This window comes from Cygnus atratus, chromosome 3, assembly GCF_013377495.2.
Source record: "Cygnus atratus isolate AKBS03 ecotype Queensland, Australia chromosome 3, CAtr_DNAZoo_HiC_assembly, whole genome shotgun sequence".
Classification (NCBI taxonomy): domain Eukaryota; kingdom Metazoa; phylum Chordata; class Aves; order Anseriformes; family Anatidae; genus Cygnus; species Cygnus atratus.
Genome location: NC_066364.1, coordinates 118482189 through 118503535, shown reverse-complemented (window position 1 = coordinate 118503535; position 21347 = coordinate 118482189). Strand labels below are relative to the sequence as shown.

General features: G+C 42.0%; 1 protein-coding gene across 4 annotated transcripts in view; it reads right to left on the bottom strand.

The window, feature by feature from the left end:
• Positions 1-21347, bottom strand: part of RTN4 (reticulon 4) — a 69844-nt gene that overhangs the window by 40220 nt on the left and 8277 nt on the right. Inside the window, exons 4-7 of one of the 4 annotated variants that reach the window (XM_035565511.2) lie at positions 20499-20564; positions 19903-19941; positions 13901-13953; positions 9465-9524 (exon numbers count right to left, since the gene is read on the bottom strand). In XM_035565511.2, the coding sequence (XP_035421404.1) occupies positions 9465-9524; positions 13901-13953; positions 19903-19916 (127 nt within the window). In that variant the 5' untranslated portion in view covers positions 19917-19941; positions 20499-20564. Of the gene's footprint in view, positions 1-3189; positions 3221-3928; positions 4450-9464; positions 9525-13900; positions 13954-15224; positions 15296-19902; positions 19942-20498; positions 20565-21347 lie in introns of those variants that run through there. The other 3 variants (XM_035565515.2, XM_035565514.2, XM_035565520.2) reach the window with 3 other exon arrangements.

Here is a 21347-nt window from a genome sequence, read left to right as displayed (position 1 = left end):
GGCAACCAACCAGCACTTCTGTGGTTTGTAGGATTCTATCTCCAAGGGAAAGCACCCAATGCAATTCAAAGCCTCCCTGTGGGCTACCTCATTATATGGTAGGTGGAAGCTGTGCTGTTTTATCTTGCAAAGCAAGTCAAAGGACACATACACGCTAAGCAAATACACTACCAAACCTGTCAGGGCCATCCTTGCACATACATCCGGTTAACAGGAGAAATATGGGGTTTTGGCTTCAGAATCTCTTAAAGCAGCTGGTCCCACAGCACTTGACATTGCACGTGCACACAACTATATGGAATAGAAAGATCCTTCACTGAACGTGGAATACAAAAATGAAAATACTGGCTTTACTGTACCAGTCAAATTACTGGTTACTCTCCTCCTCTGTACATCACTGAAACAGACATTTGATAACAGCCAGAAAAAGTCACATTCCAGCTTTGATATACACAGGTTATCACCACCTCCCTTACAGCTTTACTGACAACTTTTGGGAAGGCGGGAGGGGATACGCCTCAAAGAAATGCTGAAGATCAGCAGAAACATATTTTAATAACCAAGGGATGCAAATGAAAGTCACCAGCAGCAGCATTCAGAGATAGCTGTATCTTTTCCAAGTCACGCTGCATTCCGTCCCCAGACCCCACACAACTCCTCTGTGCATTCATAGCAGCGCACCAGAAAAACTCATCAATGTGGAAAAAAGCCAAAGAGTACATATGCTGCTTTAGAATTTGTGTAAAATGCAAGTCACAGGATTTCAGGATATTTCCACTGCAGGATAAAAGGGACACTCTGTAATAAAGAGGGCAGAAGCAGGTATAGACCACTACATGTAATTGCCCTCCTATCACTGCTGGGGGAAATTTGATGAGGATGAACTCTAATACAGAATAGTTTGTGCTGCTGGTAGCTTGAGGCTACTGATGGCACCCCTGCTGACCTCTGTCTGACGCAGTCCAGCACGCAGGCAGACTGTTTATGAAATCTCTCCTGAACACTGATGAATTAAACTAAGTCCTAAAAAAACTAGATTAAAAACAAAACTAATTCATCAACTGGCAAATCAGAACATTTGCATATGCATCGAACCACTGCTGAGTCGCAGGCCGCTGGCATGCAAGTCATCACCTTTGTTCGCTTTGGATGCTGGTCTGCCATCCCATGAGGCCAGGCTGGCTTGCTGTGCATATGGGTTTCTTGTTAAGTATGTGGTTAAATGTCCTACCACAACCTCCCCTTCCAGCAAAGCGATATATAACCTGCCTTTAGCAGTATGCGCGGCTAGGATCTGGGGCTTTGAAGATGGAAAGTGGCATCTTCTCATATTAGTTTACTTGCTGATCTTACTTTAGACAGCTTGGGGAGGGAAAAAAAAGGATTTATTTTTATCACGCATGACCACCTCAAACCTGTTTTTCTTTGTATGTTAATTTAGGTAATCAAGAAGATTTACGTAGAAAGCTCTTAAGAAGAATAGTAAATTTTGCTACCTACGTAACATTGTGTAGCAAGGAAAAGTAGTGCCCAAGACAGCATAAGTTTTACTGTAGCCATCTTGTTTTCTTCTGCAGCAAATATTTATATTAGCTCTTAAGAAGGTAGGCTGCAGACACACAGCCAGAGACTCACATTACATATAATTATGTCAGTCTCTTACAACAACGCTGAATACTTATAAGTATGTAGCTGATATTAATTACAAAGATTTACTTTTTAAAGCACCTCCAGATATAAATAGTACATTTTAATGGGCCGAGAAGTTGTCTATACATTTTCTCTATTGTTATGCTGACAAAAAGCAGCACTAGGCCCTATTGTTGGATATAAAAAGAAAACCCTACTATTCTTCACACGCTTGCTATAGGCAATACTACTTTCTCAGAAATAAAATTTCAAAGCTATTTGTCTCAAAACATCATTAAATCAAAGCCTTAGATTTTTAATATGAAGAGAACATCTAAATTTCTAGATTATAGATTGCAGTTTTTCACCTATATCTTAAGCTCATAGCAGAGCTGAAAGTAAATGAAACCATAACCCTCCAGAAGAGAGGGGGAGCCACCACAGACATGGGGTGACCATCCCATAGACACCTCACCACAAGCTGCAGGCACCAATTTGATTTTGCCAATTTCACAGCAAGACTGGAAGTGAACTCACTTGAAGCAAGGTAAACGTTTTGACTGAGAAATGTTCAGTATCCATTTAAACATCAACTGTTGTTTGGTTTTACACCAGGTTGCTGTTGAAACAAAGTACTCCTGCACCTGAGAGGACCAAAGCATTCATAGCATATCTAGACAGTGCTTCTATCAAAACAATTTGTTCTCATCTAGTAGTTTCAAGTGCTTAAAACATAACCTGTAATGTTCCAACCCATCATTAGATGAGCATTTTATCTGCCACACCTTGTCTCTGGGAGCCAGGCCTCCCAAAGATGGCCTCCTCACTTCAGAGCTCTGAATTAGTCACCACTGATAAATTCTGTCCCCTCCAGTTAAGTCTTACAAAATAACTCTGACACCACTCTGCAGCTACACTACCCAGTCCTTGTAACTCAACCCAGCTGAGTTGTGTCTCCTCTACTCCAAGAAAGAAGAAATATTTCAGGAATTACTGTGTTCCTTGCCTTATCCCTCTGGGGTTAAGGAGCAGAAAGCAAATGAAGCTCTACAAATCACACTTTCATCCCCACTTTTCAAAGCAACAGCAAGATTTGGTTGATCCTATTTCTTCCATTTTGTTCTGCTTAAGCCTCCATGGCTCCACTCAAACTACTTGCCTAGAAAGAAAAAATGCCACTCGCCCATCATATAGGATCCCTCTAATTAAATCTGTTCCAAGTTTTTTGTCATTATCCATCATCCAAACAGTGGAAATAAAAATCTCCTCAGCATACTGCTACAGAGAGCTAGTGAAAGAACAAAATAAGAAGGCTTCATAAAAGACAACAGCAGAACCAACCACAAAGTCCTGGCACACGTGCAAATGAAATGCATTCTAAATCTATCCCCCCAAAAACGTAATTCATGTTTAACAGGGCTTTTTGTTGTTTCTCCAGTACCTTTTTTCAATTAAATCTTGAATATCACATTCACTCCTGACGTTATTATTGAAACCCTGCATCTCCCAGATGTATATAATGTACCGATACAAGACAGCAGGAATTAAGATATAAGGCACCGTCATGATAAGGCATCCTGCTTCGCCAACTTCCATTGTTTTAATGGCCTCCCAACATCTCGTGCACTTGCAGCTAAGCACAAGAGGGACCGAGGTGCAGCCGCAACCAGCAGCCGCCACCGGGGTTAGGGATCCACCGCCATCAGCGCCTCACGGGCCCGGAAAGGCTCTGGCACCCGCAGCGCCGCGACTATTCCGGGGGGCTCGGCCGCACGGCAACGCTTCGGGGCTGGGGGCAGCCGCTGAGAGGGGGCCACCCGCCCTGAAGCGCTGCGGGGGCCCAGGGCTGGGGCGGGAGCCCGGCACCGCTCCCGTGCCGTGCCGCCGCCTTTGTGTGAGGCAGGGGCGCGGCGCCCCCGGCCCCAGCGTCCCGGCGGGAGCAACCTCGGCACCGGAGCAAGGCCGAAGGCCGTACCGCCGCCCTGAGGGGGTGGGGGTCCCGTGGGGGTCCCGCGGCCGCTCCCGCCCCCCGCCTCACGGCCGTTGCCAGGCGGCGGCGACCTCACCCCACGGCCCATGTGCGAGGCGGCGGCCAGGCGGCGCCCCGCCCTCCCTCCCTTAGCACAAGGAAGAGGGGAGGGGAGCGACGCGCACACAAAAAGAGGATTTTTTTTTTTTTAAAAAGGGGATAAAACAAAAAGCTGGTTTCCTGCGCAGGGTGCGGCGGCGGAGCGGGGCCGCGCCCGCCGGCGGGCAGACAAAGGCAGCGCCCCCCGCCCGCCCGCCCCGCGGCACTCACCGGCAGAACCCGAGGCTCCTCTCTTGCGGGCCGCGGGGAGCTCCGCCGGGATCGGGCCGGGGGCCGGGGTCTGCTCCTGGGCAGGGGACGGCGTGGTGGCGGCAGAGGACGAGGAGGAGGAGAGGGCGGCCGCGGGGCTCCAGCCGGGCTGCGGCGGCTCGGGGGCAGCGGGGCGGGGCGGCTCGGTGGGGCCGCTCAGCTCCAGCTGCTGCGGCGGCCGCTCGGGCAGGGCTGCGGCGGGCGGCGGGGCCGGCTTCCTCTCCATCACCTCTAGCTGCTCGTCGAAGTCCTCGTCCTCCTCCTCCTCTTCCTCCTCCTCCTCCTTCTCGTCGTCCAGCACGAACTGGTACTTGAACTGGGGCTGCTGCGGCCGCGGGGGCCCGGAGGAGGAGGATGAGACCAGGGGCGACTGGTCCAGCTCGTCCATGGCGCCGGGAGCGGGCGGAACAATGAGCGGGGCTGGGGCTGTGCCGCTGCCGGCTGCGGGCCCGGCCTCCCCGCCCTGGTGACTCACCGCTGGGGAGGCGGCGGGGCGCGGCCGCCCGCCCCTCGTCCCGCCCGGCCGCTGAGCGACGGCGGCGGGAGCCAGTGGGAAGCAGCGGGGGCGCGGCTCGACCAATGGTGCGCAACAGCCTCATGCATATGCATGAAGGGGCGGGGCCGGTGCAGCTGGGCGCGGCCCCGACCCCAGCCCCAGCCCCGGCCCCGGCCCCAGCCGCGCGTTGCCCCCGAGGATGCAGCGGGGTCGGGGTCGCCCCGCACCGCCTCGCCGGGCTCGGGGCCGGCCCGGAGCGAGCGCCCCGCTCGGCCTCGCCGCCGCTGTGAGTCAGCGTCGCACACCCCGCCCCACCCCGAGCCCGGCCCGCGGCCCCCGCGCCCCCCGGGCTCCGCAGTGCGGGGGAGCCGCTCGCTGGGCTGAAGCAGCCCGGGGCCGGGCGGGCTGGCGGCCCCGCCGCAGCCGGGAAGGCGCTGGGAAATGCGGCCTCACCGCAGCGCGGTGCAAAATAAGCACTCGAGCACCAGAACTTGGTGCGGCTGGAAAAATCGTGAGGCGTGCTGGCGCCGCGCCGGCTGGCCGGAGAGCAGACATTTTGAGGCGAGGCGGCCCGGTGGGCGCTGCCGCCGCTCTGCCCCCGCTGCTCTGCCGGGCGGGCACGCAGCCGCACGTGGCTTCCTGTGCCAGCCCAGAGGCCTCGACGCAGCGCTGGGGTTTGGTAGCGCAGCCCCTCGGGGATGCCGTTTTCACCCTCACAGCTGCCACGATATGACCACGAGGCTTGCAGTTGCGTATGCAATACCTCCGCAGTTGTTTGTTAGGGATTTTAACCCGCAGATGACTTATTCTCCTCTCTGCACCCACTCACGGAAACGCTGCTGGCTGGCTGAGACAAACCACGCAAGGCAAAGGCGCAACAAATCTCTGCACGCCTCCCCGCTGCTGCACGGCAAAGGGCGTGGAGAGGCACGCTTGGCCTGCAGGCCTGCCACGCACAACAACATCACCTGGAGCACGGAACGGGCTCCACCCACTGTATCTGCCTTCTGGGCTGCTGTTTAGGTCTCAGGCACCAAGTCACTGTCCAGAAAAAAACAGGAGGGCTACAGGTGGATGGAGAGACATTATAGGGTCCCAGTACTCAGCCCTCTTTTGTCTCAGAAAGATGTATTGCCTTGCTTTGTACCCACTGTTCAAACCCAAATATTTGGGGATAGGGTGTGTTGCACTACTGGTACTGGGAAGGCTATTCTAAAATACCATTTTCAAACAACTAGAAACCTCCTAATTTCCAGTCTTAATTTGTTCAAGGCACATCCTTTTCCCACTATTCCCTTTACTTTAAACTGTTCTTTTCTCTGAATTTTAATTCCTAACCTGTTTAAAGGGATACACCTTGTCCATCCATTGCCTCCTTAAGCCAAGCTAGAGCAGCTCTGCTGTCACCCTTTCCCTTGCTGCTTCCAGCAGCCTTTGCCTGCACCTGTTCCAGACTCAGTTTGGGCCAGGTGAGTTTTTCAGAAGGATGTACAAAGACATGGCTATTCCCTACCTCCACCAGGCACATCTAGAAGGATCATGGAAAGTATTTTTATAGCAAAAGTGAAGGCAACACCATGGGGTTACAAACACCATGGGGATACAAAATTTCACAGCTGGTGAATAAGCACTTAACTAAAGACCTGTAAGGTCTTCAGACTTCATTCTGCCTTTCTTTCCCCTTAAGATTTTGTATTTTCTATTGACAAATTGTCCGTGTACATTTTCAAACCAGACCTTTTTACAGTGCTGTAAGGGATGCTGCAGTGGCAGCAGGATGGATGGACAAAATTAAAATAAATGTGTTGTTAAACATAAAACTTGGAAGTTTCAGTAGAGGCTAAATGCTATTCCTAGTTGTATTGTTACAGCCAGTGGACTTAATCGACAGAACTAAAGCCAGAAAAGGCCCAGGAAAATTAAGACATAAACTCGTCTTGCAAGTTAAGACATAAACTTGTCTTGTTTTTACTTATCTATTGCTGTATCTACCCAGTGTCCTACAGCAGCTGCCACGGTGCTGGTGCAAGCAAAGAAGATGTCAGCAATAGTGTGCTCCTCCTCCCAGCTGGCCAATGCGGAGCACATGCGCAGGGGAAAGCGCTCGCTTCAGGGCAGTGTCGAGTCTCAGAACATTTTAACACTTTGAAAAAGATTAAAGTAATAAAGTGCATTAAGAAATTAGTAACAATCTGGTGATGGTTTTTATCTATGCATATACCAGGCCAGATTTAATGACTTTACAGATGAATGTAAGTCTGTGATCTTCAGTGGAATTTTACCCCATTCACCAGTAGATGACTGAGCCTGAAATATTTCATAAAAGGAAACTTCAGCTTTTCTGTGTACTCATTTATTACATAATATGAAAGTAAACTTTTTTATTGTAAATCTGCACTTTTTGTATAGCAAATAAAAATATTTTGAGTAAGCTCCTTATAGTTTCACCAGAAAATCTCATTTTCACATCTCTTAGTTAAACAAGAAAATGGAAATCTTAACATTCCATTAAAATATACTTAGGCAACAAAGTACTTTTAATACTTCATAAAATTCTGAATACAGACACAGTGCTGAAAGTAATTTTAACATATCTAGCCACAGTGATTTTTGGTCTTCTACAAGTAGGAAAAATCTATATATAATTCGGTTGATTTTATCAGAATGCTTGAAAGCAAATCCATCATCAGTTAAAGAGAAATGAAAGGGATTTTTATTTAGGGAAAGGAAGTGACTAAAGGTCTTGGAGGGAAACAGGAAGGGAGTTCCAGATTGCCTAGGCAAGTCAAATTAACAAGTGAGAGGGAAACACAGCTCTCCAGTACCGAACATATACCGCAAAATACCCTTTCTTTTAGCTCTCAGAAAAATATTTTTCTATTCTTACATGAAAATTGTCAGCAAGTAGGAGTACTTTGCAGATATTCATCAAGCTAATTTACAGATTTTCATTAGATGTTTTCACATAGCAAACTTAGGAAGAAAACCATTCAGTTTGGTGTGTTTCTGAACTTCCACAGCAGAGCTGACAATGGCTATGGACTAGTTGTATTTTCATCTGTCCACCATGACCTTCTGCCTGATCTTACACAGAAGCAGTATGATATCACAGTATACCATCGACTAGGTAAATAATTGTAAGGGGACAAATGCCGTGTTATGCTGTGTCACAGCAGGTTCAAACAGGAAAAACATTTAGTCTCAGGTAGCAATTTAAAAACCTGGAGTTAACATCACAGGGACAGCTGGGTTTCTGTCCCTCATTTTAAGCTCAAAATATGATCCCCCAGATTTCAGACATCATCTCTTTATCTCTGGAAGTATAAAAAGCGGCAGTGCCTTTGCTTACAGATTATGCCTGTGCTGCCGTGCCTTGGGCACCAAGCACGTTTACCTAGCGCTTTTGTTTTGGTTTGAATGCCCGCTGTACTTCTTTTCAAGATCAGCAGTGGGATATTTTACAAAATCACTCCTTAGTTTACTAATAACGCAGCATACTGAGGGAAAAAAGTGTTAAAACAACAGCACAGAAGGATTGCCAGCTCCTGATGGTAACAGGCAGGTTTGCTCTATCAGAATTTTCTCTAGGGCCTGCCTTTCAGCCTGGTCCTCTGCAATAATTAACATTTTCTTGACAGTCACTTTTTAAACCTTTTATGTTCTTTTGTGTTCCAGGTACTTCCTATTCTGGGCTTGTTACTTTACAGCTGACTTAAGTTGAGCCAATTTTTCTACTTTTTCCCCTCCAATATCATCTTGAAAAATCAAAGCAGCCCATTTCTACAGGAAGGGTCCATATAGCCCCGTCAATATACCGTATTCTGATTTAGATCTGTCACAAAAAATTCTTTAAAACTTCCTTCAGCCAGCCAGCCAGCGGGGCGCTGCACCACTCCATCTGCATAGATGAGAGTGGTTTAAGGACAGCTCCAAATTATGTCAGCTGGCACAAGTGCAAAGTTACCATCAGCTGTAGCTTTAAATTCCTGCATCCAGGTAATTTCTGCCCAGGCCACAACTTGGTTTATTTAAGTTTCCATTCAAAGGAACCAGCTGATAACATTAAAAATGACATTGCAACAGAGGACAAGAATCTATTTGCTCAACCATTAAACTATACCAGCATATGAAGCATACCAATGATAATGCACAATGCTCTCCAGCAAACAAGGCTATGATCTAAAGTATTCACCTCATTAAACCTGCACAGGAATTCAACTTAAATTGGATTTTGGTCTGACTACTCTTTCCCTTGCAAACGAACCATTATGCCTAAAATACCGATTTTATACGTTACTGATGTTGTGGGACCCTAAGCAGTGATGTCCTTCCACACCCAAATAAGACACTGTTTACACCGAAGAAAGATGAGACTTCTGTGCAAAACCATTCAAACACTGTAGCACTTCCATGTTCCCGGATAAGCTTCTATCTAAGTACTGACCCCAGCTAAGGCTAGTTCACTTGCATGACTAACAAGTTCTCAACAAGCAGATAGTGGGGATTTAAAATAAGTATTTTCCTTGAAGTCATCTCCTCTCTGCCCAGTCAGGGAGGTGAGGGTTGGACGCTCAAGGGAATACGCTGCTGTGAATCAGAAAAGTCCTTAAGTGAAAACAATGATTACATTCTTACCTTTCATTATTACAGCAATTCAATATATTAATAAGAAAGTTAATTAAATAAATGTATCCATTCACACCTTAATAATAGTGTATTAGGGAAATAAAACAATGGAAGTGTGGCAGAATGACGTGCACTGAACAATTTTTAATATCACTATCAAAATTCACCAGGTCACTTTAGAAAATTTAAACGTACAAGAATGTGAAGTCCTCTGAGACTGTCTGTGAACATTCACAAAATTCTCTAAGGAATCAGAATGAATGGTGCAAATTTTTCAAATTATCCAGAATGCAGATAATTCCCCAGTTTAGTTTCAATATTGCTACTATTCAGTCCCTCACACCTCTAAGAAATAAAATTAAATTATTCACTTACCAGTTTGGCCACAATCATTCAGACTCCCGAGGAACATAAGAACCACCAGCTTCACTGGACCTAGACACAAAAAATCCATTCACTATTAATACCTCTTGCAAGCAGATCAAGGTAGTATAATAATTACTTTTTATAATGCATGATATCCATTTATTATGATATCAGTATCATAATGCATGATATACGTAAATACATAAATGCTTAAAATCACTATCAAGTTTAGGTCTCAGCATCCCTCACTAAATCTGTACCCATGCATGTATCTACACTCAAACGTTACAGCCTTGATACTTAGCCTTTTTTTAGGGCTTTATTATGTCTCTGTTTTATGCAAACATCCCACATACTGTAATTAATGTCGTGAACCAGCAGTGTTTGTTCCCTGTGTGCCTGGGGATTCAATGGAGGAGAGTCCACTGATGCCCACTACCTTTCAGATCCTTTGGACACGCATATTTGTGATGTACAATTCCCATGGAGTGAGGAAAGGAGGATGTACTCATTACCACACAAATAAGAGCACAGAAAGAACAGTTTTACAAGCTACAAGTGTAGTTTTAGAGCAGGAACAGAATTTGGATGGCATGTTGCAGGCTCAGAGTATCTAACATACATGCTCAACCACTGATTTCTTAACTTGGAGTGTACAAGCGACTGAGCTGAATTAGCTGAACAAACTAATTGAGGAAAATGTGTTCCCTGCATGTTCAGGGGAAGACACAGGTGGCAGGGGCTGACCTGGCAGCCTCACCATTCTGATTCCAGATGCTGAGCTTGTGATTCTGCTAGCTCAGTGACTTGAATTTACAATTCCAACAGCAAGCATGAACTATCTGAAAATATAGCAATTTATTCACATTATTTAAAAAAATAATAAAAAAAAATCTTGGGAATTCATAAAAGCTATAGTAATTTGGATATTTTTTTTTTTAAGGGAAAGCATGTATACTTTAAGTTAGAAATCAATATTTGCTCTTTTTAAGCATTAATATTTACCTGCTTAGGAAAGAAACAGTCTGGTAACCAACATTCAGGTTATTCCTTTGGCTGCCAAATATGCCTAGGGAGTAAAGAGACTGAGAGTAGCAACATTGTCGCCATTATTGTAGACAAAACTGATGGCACTGCTACTGGAACTATAAACCTTAAGAAGAGGGGGAAAGTTTGCTTTGGAAACAACAGTACTGATTTTAAATGCCTTACATTTGAAAGGAATCAGCACAGCGTCTTCTACCACTTTGCTCAGTGCTTAATAGCTTATGCCTTATAACTGTTTTTATCAAACCATAGCAGCTGGAGTCTTCACACAGGTCACAGTGGTGTATGGGGGTTTCAGTGCATTTTTGACTTCCAAGGACAGATGGTATAGCACCTTTGGAAGCCAACACCGAGACTGTGACTGCTGCATCTTTTCTTATGAGCGTTTAGGGAGCTCTTCCTTTTATCTGGGTCAGACAAAGATAGGATGACTAAAAAAAATTTCAACATGACTACCCTGCTTTCTGAGTACCACACCAAGCTGATCAAACACGGAAGCCCTTTATCTCCCTCACCTTTCCCCACACAAAACTAAAAGCCCACCACCACCACCTCGAGCTTTTGAACACTTTGGACAGTTTCGGCTAACTATGGCAGTGGTAGAAAATTCAAGAATATTAAATTCCTGATAGCTTTGTAAAAATCAGCAGCTGCCTAAAATACAAAGAGGTGACAAGCTCTCCTGTGGAGAGTGAGCTAGGGAGAACTCCGCTGTTGCCCATTGTGTTTGGCAGCCATCAGCCAGTATGCAGTTTTTATAAGCATGTCTGTCTTTCACCCAGATGGCAAAACCATAAAGGAGGATAAGAGACATGTAGAACAACTGAACATATTCCAGTATACACTGTAAGACCTGAAGCTATGGGAAACCTGAATTTCCTAGTTTTACTGGTTTTAGAACTGGTTTCCGACTGTTGTAGACAGGGATGAATTTTACATGAGTCACACCAGTGGAACTGTGGTGAAGACTACCTAGGTGCAGCCACAGTTTTGCAAGAGCAGAAAAAAAAGGAACATAAATTTTGTAGACCAAATTCTATCCGATATATCCCATGAAAAGGAATAGAAGCAAAAGGAAAAGATCTGGAAAAAAAATAGCACATTAAAGAAGTTACATAGGGCTATCTTATTGCCTAAGAAAAATCAAGGTTCTTCAGGGTTTTCTAGGGCACAATGCTAGGCAGGTATTACTTATTCTAAGCTGTTTAAAAATACATTTTTTTAGTACAAAGACAATTTTTACTTTTCTCATTGTAACTTGTGAAAAATGTAACATATTTCAGTAAAAAACAACTACTTGAATACCATATATCATCTGTTCAAATTACTCCTTCAGTACAGTTAATTAGCAAATTAACTGCTTTCATTCCATCAGTTAGAAACAGGTTGCTAAACAGTGTAAGTTTTAATATATGAGCCTGAAAATAATTATAACTTGACCATATCCTGGGCAGAAGTACCTGGGTTAACTGAAAAAAAAAATTATTCTGACTTTAGAGGTAGCTATTTGTTATTTGTTTCTCATCCAAATCTTACCCTCTTAAAGCTTTAGTAAATTAAATCAGAATTTAGAACCAGCAGTCTTTAAGATTTATCCAACTAAATCAGTTCAATAGAGTTCTCGTAAATTTTGCATTGGGCCATTGGAATATTGAACAGATTTGTCTGATGGAGCACGTTACAATCTTTCTGAAGCTAATATAGATGATCTAAGATGGCAGATGTTGTCTACCCTCAGAAACTACTGTAAAGCCAACCTCAGTGTGTGATGACTAACAGCTTTCTGACATTACACCATAGTACTTTCTTTTACCTAGGGGCAGAAAAGTAAATAAGACATACATATGGTATTTCTTACAGTGTAAAACTGTTTTGTAAGTATCCCAGTTAAAAAATAATTAAACAAAAACAACAGGCCTGCTGATTACCATTTCAAATAAATCTTTTCCATGATAGGAAGATATCCTCCTTGTGCCTATTCATTAAACCTAAGAATTCCTCTATTTTGCTCAATACTGTGTGATCATGGATGATATATAGACAGTTTCCCCATACTATGGCATGTTCATGTAACTGATATGATGGCAAGATGTACCTCTGATCACTCGTGGTCTCTTTTCAACACTGATGCAAGTGTCATCCTTACCTTCTACTCTTGTCTCAGAGGAATCCTCAAATTCAGCCCACTTCTAGCCAATTTCCCTCAAAGATCATCACTGGTATCATGTCGCTTCTCATCTGACTTGGTTTAGCCCTTACAGCTTGAAGTTCATACAGATGTTCAACATTTGTACTGAACTCTTTCTCTGAGGCAAAGTATCCTTTATTTTTCTTCCAGAATGTAGCAGAAAGAAAGGTTGTAAGACATTTAGATGCATACGCATTTTATATTAACTACATGTAATACTTCATCAAAATTTCCATCCTGTTTTTTTCTGCAAATTGGGTGATGGTTACTATCTCTGCAGACTCAGTCTCTCTGCCATGATCTAAGGCACTTATTTGAAAATCTACTGCTATGGCTGCCTCAGGATGTTGAACTTGTACAAGTAATTCATGCATCCCACTGCAGGATAAGAGGAAAGACAGCTGGGAGCAGTCAAAAAGGGATGCTAAAATGGATGAGACCACCAGCTGCTGATGCACAGAATAGAAAGATCAGCACTGGCAACTGGCACAATCTAAAACTATCAACTTTCGTTCCCAAGACTAAAACAGTCCATGACTGGTAATTCTTACTCCTTCTTATATTATCCATACAGCTCCAACCAAATAAAGGTAATCATTTTATTCCTAAAAGTAGTACATGATACGATCTCCCAGAGTTTTCAAAAATAGCAAGTCCTATTTGAACTGTTTTTTAATAAAATCAGGTGCCCCCATATAAATATGTAATATACCATGCATTGATTCAATTTTAGATCATTTTATGGCAACTGAATGGCATTTAAATTTTTGTCACATTTCTAAAAATATGCAGTTTTTAAACATAGTATGTTAGCAATTTTGTCTACCTCCTGCCTGGAAATTTCATTTCAGATCATGGTATTCCTTCACCCTAAGTATTTATGCATTTATAATTGTGTGTGGCACATATATGTATACGCAAAATATGAACCAAAAAAGTTAAATACGCTGTCTCTAGCCTGATGGGCTGTTTGTTTTTGTTTAATTAGGTTCATGTTTACCCTTCCAGAATGCCCAGGCATCCCAGCCAAGTATCAAGGCTCACTGGATTATGCAATGTCCTGGTATGTTAAAAAGTTGGTTCCTCCTACACACAGTTCACAAGGCACAATACAACAGGTGGATGGAAGACCTTGCGCCAGGGTGTTTTGGAAAAATGAGGCAACAACAAACCAAAGAGGTCAGTGGAAAAGCAGCAGTTTGCCACCTACCTTTATTGGTTAGTTGATTTCTCTTGCAGATGTTTTGGATTTGCAAACCAGATCTAGAAGGAAGCATGAAAATATATACATGCATTGAGAAAAAAAAAAAATTGATCCTCAGTGAGCTAAGAACAGCATCTCATAATATTAAATTTGAATACATAGGCAGTTCAGAACATATAGCATATATGTTCTGCACTATATATTATAGCTAATTGCACACACTTCTGTGAGCTCTCTTCATTTGTAAGCTTCTAAGACAACGACTGCATAAACTCTTATTTACAGAGCATACCACAACAAATCCACAATCCTGATCATAGCCCCTGTATGATACACAGATATTACAAATACCTCCTGCCAGGCTGGGCTTATATTTTTCTTTTTTAATCAGATTTCTCACAGCTCCATAGATAAGCCAAACATGTCAGCTGAAAGCACAGCTGAATGAGGTGCCAGTAACCCCCAGTAAAGTTCAGAAGAATCACTGTGCCCATGAAGTTAACAGCACAACATGTAGAACAATTTCATTTCTATTTATTCAGCTTTAATTCAGGCTTCATGTCAGCACATGCCTGATTTGTTTTAAAATCCTGAGTACAGGCAACAAATAGCTGTGTGGAACATGCGTATGCAATGTATGTAGCCATATCACCTGGGGCAACATCACATGGGATTTGACAAGATAGGCAGGTTTGGAGTTGGCAATACTCGGATAAGGAACACACAAGATTACTGCAAGAGATAATGTTGGGTATTTGTATTCTCAGTGCTGCTACACCAAAACTCTGATGCCACCATAAGCTGTGTGGTACTCTTCCAAAAGTAATGGCCATCTAATATAGCAAGCATGAAGAACGGCTGGCTGTTCCTGTTGGTGGGCCCAAATTAAGTCATTTTCTCAGGAGAAGCAATGCAATACTGAAGCTAGGAGTTTGAGGGCTTGTCAGTGATGGTTACATGGGGAAGAGTTTGAAATGGCAAAAAAGGGAAGGTGGGAATCTATGTACAGAAACTGCGAATGACAGCCGAGCAAGTTCCCTGTGCTTTCCAGCCTGGCAGGGAGGAAAAGCCAAGCAGTGTCATTCAGCAGCAGCTGCAGGAGAAAGAAAACAGGCAGAACAAAATGGAACCTGCGTCCCTATGTTTTCTGAAAGAATGGCCTGTGGCCAGACATGAGAGGATTAGGAGAAGAAGAGTGAAATGAATCATGACTGCAATATACAGAGACTGTAAAAAAAATGAAGACCAAAAGGAAAGGGCAAGAAATCCCCTTTTCTGTCACAAAAATAAATGAGGCAGAAAAACAGTGAAAAATCTAACTTCAGGTTACCTTGCTGTACTGAACATATTAGTGGCTTGATTGAGTTTTCTCTCAGGTATGTGCATGTAAGTGTCACCACACTACAATGCAGTTGTTTATGAGTATCTGAAGGCAAGAAGACTAAAATATTAAATCTGGTGCAAGACAAATCCAGTTAAAGTATTTTTAATAAGATGAGGACTGTCTTTACAGCTTCACCTTCCATTCTGCTCATTCTAATTATATACAGATATTAAAATAGGAAGACTTTACACTAAGTCAGACAATATTCTGAAACAACCATGTATTCATTTAATGAATAATAGCAAATTTGAATCTCTGATTTATGCACACTTAAGCTTCTTAGACTAAGAATTCATCCTCAAATGACTATTAAGCAAAAAAATCCCACCCACAAATATAAGCTGAAAAGACATTTGAATGTATAATAATAAACAAAACCATTATTACAAAGTTAATGTGATGAAAGCATTTGAGAAGGACTCCACCTAAAACCTAGAAAGCACAACAGAGCTGGGAAAAAGTATCAAGAGGTATTCAAACTAGGAAATGAGCAGCTCAAGAGATGCAGCTATTTAACTCATGCAGTAACATTGCTTCTTCAGATGATGCAAGTCTGATGTCAATAGACTGGTATGATGAAGTAAGAAACACAAGTGAGCTAAACTGGCAGGGGTCTGGGAATGTGAACAGCATTGAACCACAGTGACGGGAGTGTGTGGGGGGGGGCAGAATACTTGAAGAAAAATAAGTTGGTATTATCCCAGCATAAAGTTACCAAAGTTACCAGCACTAAAGTAATCCTCAATGCCCACAAGGGTTTGAAGTGTCACAAGGATAGACCTGAAACCCTGCTGCATCTGTCTGAGAGCTGCAGATCGCTAGCTGAAGCAGCCCTGCAGAAATCATCTCCCCCATACTTCTCCAGAGGGAGCTTTTCTTCTACACTGCTCTGCAGTGTAAGGAGCACAAACTCATTCTAAGACTACCACAGCACTTTGTGGCAGATTTATGTGCTCGTGGCATTTGTAGACTACATTGTTTTCAAAAGATAACCCTGGAAATGTGTGAAATCATGGAAATGTGTATTTGCTTCAGGAAAAAGTAAAATGACCCTTAATTTTTACCAACCTGGGTAAAAATAGGTCTAGAGAGTTTGCATTATATATTTAAGAGAATTGTCACTAAAATCAGACACAACCTTCTTGTGCAGAATCACTGAATTAGCTCCTCAGCTTGTACAGATCCAGGCTGTTTCACTCAGATCAATACACTGCTGGGAATTAGTGACAGCTGAGAATCTGGCTTACTACAGTTAGGCTTAAGTAATTCAAAACTAAATGAAACATGGGCTCTCTGAAAAGCAACATATCAGAAGATATCTCTGTGCAGAAAAGTAACAGTCCAAGCTAAAGTCTGACACCAAATCCACCATGCATCACAGGAACATGGATGTAGATTGGACCATCTGACTCCCAATGTCCACCTTGCCAGTGCTTCATTCAGGGAGCCAAAAGACCATCCGCTCTTCACATATCCCTACACCACAAGCCAAAAAAGACTTCCCAATACCCTACAACAAGTAGGTCTCTTCACAGATAAACTATAGAAATACTCTACCGCCAAAATTAGAGACATTTTTTCCTGTTATTGTCTCTGTTGCCCTATAGCAATCTTACTGTGTGTATTTGAAAAAGCAAAACCAAACTGGGAATACTACTATTGTTCAAACTTGAGCCCATATTCCCACTGCTTTAGTAATTCTGTTTCTATTTGGGATGGTATGCAACACTGACACCAAAGAAATCAAGAGACGGATTTAGTAGGACCATGCTGTGATCTCAGGCTGACAAAGAACAAGCCATAAAAGGGCTCTGTAAAGTCTAAGAAGGCAAGAAAAAAAAAATCTTTAAAGCAATTATTACTTATAATTATTTTTTTTAGGTCTATGAGGTTTTGAGTAACATACAATTTTTTATAATATGTGGCTTTACTATTAACTTGTTTTGAAAATAAGTGAGTGTTGCCAGTCCTTATATTTTTCAGAAACTAATGGAATGGGATGTGCCCATAAAACAAACTTTAACTGCAACTTTAACTGCACTCATTTTCTTGTATCTGCAAGTTTCATCTAATTTTTGCACCTGATTATTAGCTGAAGATTCTCCTGAATAAAGTCTACATATTTCTAAGAACAAGCAGTTCAGATATTTCTATTCTAGTTATCAACCATACCACTAGAACTGAAATAGCATCAATTAAAATTGTCATTGACCTCTCACGGAGTACTGATATAAGTGCCATTCTCCCCTTGTCCCAGCTGCTTTTTATGCAACGGGGTATTTGATTTCCTCTGAACATTTGATTGAAAGATGAAACCATCCAATGTTTCCAATTAAAAACAGCTTGTGTTCTACAGTGGATTTAACTACTTCATTAAATCATTCATTATGGGTTTTCTCACAGCTCTATTTTTTATTCTTTCCTTCAATCCATAAACTTTTCACTTATGGATCTAATAAAATCATCAGGAAGCTTAATTTTCTGTCATCTGCCAATATCAAAAAGATGTAATTAAAAATCATCACCACTATTCCATCTGCCACTTCTGTGCACTGTCAGTGCACCTGAGTCCTCTGTATGCAGAGCGTTAAGAAGTCTCCTGCAAATTTCTGTAATCTGAGCACAGAAAGTGTGTATGTTATCTAGATACAATTTAAACTTGGCATTTATTCCAGGATGTCTCACGCTGCTCCTTCTCAACCCTAGGAATCTAGCTGCACTCTGGTCCATCAGGCAGCCAGTGCGCCTTCACGTGAGTGAAATGTTTCCCCTTCTTTTTGGGAGCATTGCCAATACAATTCCTTGCCTCGTTCGGATATGACTGTCCTTCATGCCTATGTTTTGTTTCATTTAGATCGGCGTAACACTAGAACCTTTCTGCTGATGTGTATGCATGCAGAATTAATAGACTTCATCTACTACAAAAAGATGCTGGCAGGAGTTTTGTTGGCAGGAGACAGGGTAAGCACATAACTCTCTCCATGGCTTAGTTACCCTGGTTGCCAAACACATTCAATATTGGCCTCAAGGTGCTTCCTCTTGACCTTTAAAGCCTCGTGGAATCTCAGTCCGAGCGTGTTCTCCAATACAGCAATTCCCTCCCTCACCTTCCTGAGTGCCAAACAGGCTTGGCTGAGTCCTCCCTGTCTCACCCGCAGGTATACAAATGTGCCCAGCCAACTTGCAACTTAACTGCCCCTAGTGCTTTTTTCCTGCAGGAATGTCCACCTAATTGTGATCACCAAAGTTACACAGAGATTGCACTCAATGCATTTTTTTTTTTTTTTAACTTTCCCCATAAATGCAGGTTTGGCATCCAAAGTTGTGCTGAAGTCCTTTATTTTTAGTAAATGCTATATTTGGTTGTTATAAAATAAAATAAAAATTGAAGTTGTTGCTCTTGGTTACACTCTCCTCTTACCAAAATAATACAGAGCTTTAGGAAATATGCAACAAGCACACACTGATCCTGATGACAATTCGTAACACTGGATGAAAAGATTAAAAATAGTGTGGTATAATTAGTATAAATCAATCCACGTAGTCTGGCTTTATTTCAAACCAGTGAAACTTTCAGTAAGTAATACGTTTGTATGCAATATGTAATGGAAGGACAACACCAATTCCTTATTCTTTTGACTCACACCTGCAAATGAAAAACAGGAGCTCTCTTATTTGCTTGTACACCAACTGGCAGGTTTTGATTCTGCAAGTACTTGTACATGTGTTCCTCCTTCATAGTCACAACCTGCTCTACCCCGTATCCAAAACTGCTTAGTAGCAAAGCATTTGCTGGACTAGACCTAAGAGCAGGATTTGTATTTTTAAAGGTTTTACCTTAAGAAAATTAGGTTATATTCTGAAAATGAAACACAATTTTAAAACAATTTACTGTCAGCTTTTGGAGGAAGAGGTCTAGATTATGTTAAAGATGTGGTAGTTATCTGAATATCCTTTCTAGCAGCTGACCCCTTTGGCCTTTGTGGCACTTGCCTCGATACTGCCAATAGTAACAAAGCACAGCAAGTTACAGAGCTTGTATCTATCGTCACACATGCATCTGCAACACAACTGTATGCAAATATGTAGTCACAATTCTGTTTCAGAATACTATTTTAACCAACAAGCTCAAACTAACTGAAAAGACTGTTTAAACAACAGCCAATAAGATTTTTTTCTCTCTTATTTATGTCACAGAGAACTTGTACATAGACCTCCCACAGAGATGGTTTTCATAGATTAAAAACAAAAAAAACACGCTTCTTTTTAACCAGACCATACTTCAGCTTCCCACTAAAAGTTCAGTTTTCCAAATAGCACCTCTTGGGAAAAAAATCACAAACATTGTTTCCAGAGAAACACATAGCTGTGTTTGAATGGAGGGCATAGCTTGTGTTTTTAAAATCCTGATTATATTTTACAAAGTACTGACACAGGCCTACATTGCAGAAGGCTTATTTCACAGCATTAAAACACAGCATAGAATGAGAAGGCTGATCCTGGCCTCTTTTTTATCTTACTGGGAAGTCTGGCTCAACTCCAATCTTCCCTCAGTTTAGGTCTAAGCCATAAGTTAACAAACTACTTGTCCATATAAGAAAACAAAATTATTCAGCCACTTTACCTTCCCAGGATCATTTTCCTTGAGGTCTGTTCCCCAATCCTGCTCCATGTGACAGAGATTTCCGTGACAGTCAGAGGTTAACACAAAGTGAACGTCATAAAAACCACAAGCGATACCTTCGCAGTAATTGCCATTGCAGGTACACTGCAATTACTACAAATAAGCGATCATTTTTATCATAGTACAAAAAAAAGGTGTGGTTTAGTTTGTGCTTGTCAGAGGGTCTGTAGGAGTTTGCACAACAGAGGATCAACAGTGCTTTTATTTTAGCAACAAGAGCTGTTCAAGTGATGGTATTTAAGGAATGAAGTCATTTATTCAAGCTGTTTAGATATAACAGTGTTCAATGATGTCAGTCAGGCTCCAAGTAGATAAAAAGTGCATCATCTTATCAGCCAGGCATTTCTAGTGCTGGTGAGCTTCTCACATTTAATAAAGCAAGGCATGGAAAATAAACTCCATCCTGGCACAGACAGATGCTTCTGAAGCCATATACACTTTATAGCAGAGTTGGAAAATATGAATTACAAGACTTTATGCATATGTCTCTGAATGCCTGTACTTTGTGTTTAAAGGACAAAAATCAATGTTCATACCTGAATTAGTAGTTTTTCTCTCTATTAGGTAAGATTTCAGTAAGATAGATGTTGCAGCAGGAAATCCTAGGCAACAAAACACATTTCAATTACTATATTGGTGAAAATCATTCGGTAAAGTACTAATCTGACTTTATAATTTTATCCTGATACACTTAATTAACATGCAAGATTTGCCCCAAGATTTTTGGCAGAAGATGTTTGAATGTTACTATGCATCCATAAAAAGACCAAAATTCACTCTCTGAAGTAACCCCTATTGTAAAAAAAAAAAAAGAGGTCAATGGCTGACATAGTCTGATATTAGTCAGTATGACCGTAACCTCAGCAGAAATTATTTCATTTGGCCCATGGTCTTTACAACAAATTTATTTTCCTATGCAGTCAGTTAAAAAAAAAATCATCCTTTTTCTAAATACAAATAACATGTTTACAGAGATAGGTTTATCTGAAAACTTTAAATTTTGTCTCACTAACATATGTAAATCCATTATTTCTACTCACCTCAAAACTTCTTAACTGTTGGTAACTGATATGTCCTTTCTCAAAACACATTTTACAAAAAGTATTTGTCACTGAAGTTTTAAACACATATCAGAAATACAATTATTAAGTTATCAGTTCCGTTACAATAACCCAGAAGTTAGGCACTGTAATCACTTTTCTGAAGAATTTATACTGGCCAAGTCTCTGCCCTGAAAATATTTACATGCATGACTTCAGTAAAAGTATTCATGTAAACAAAATTATTCATGTGTACAAATCTTCCAGACTTCAGCCAAAAAGATGATAGCACTGAGTAAAAAAAACATTGGTATTGTCCATAATACACTGAAGATAAACCAGGCT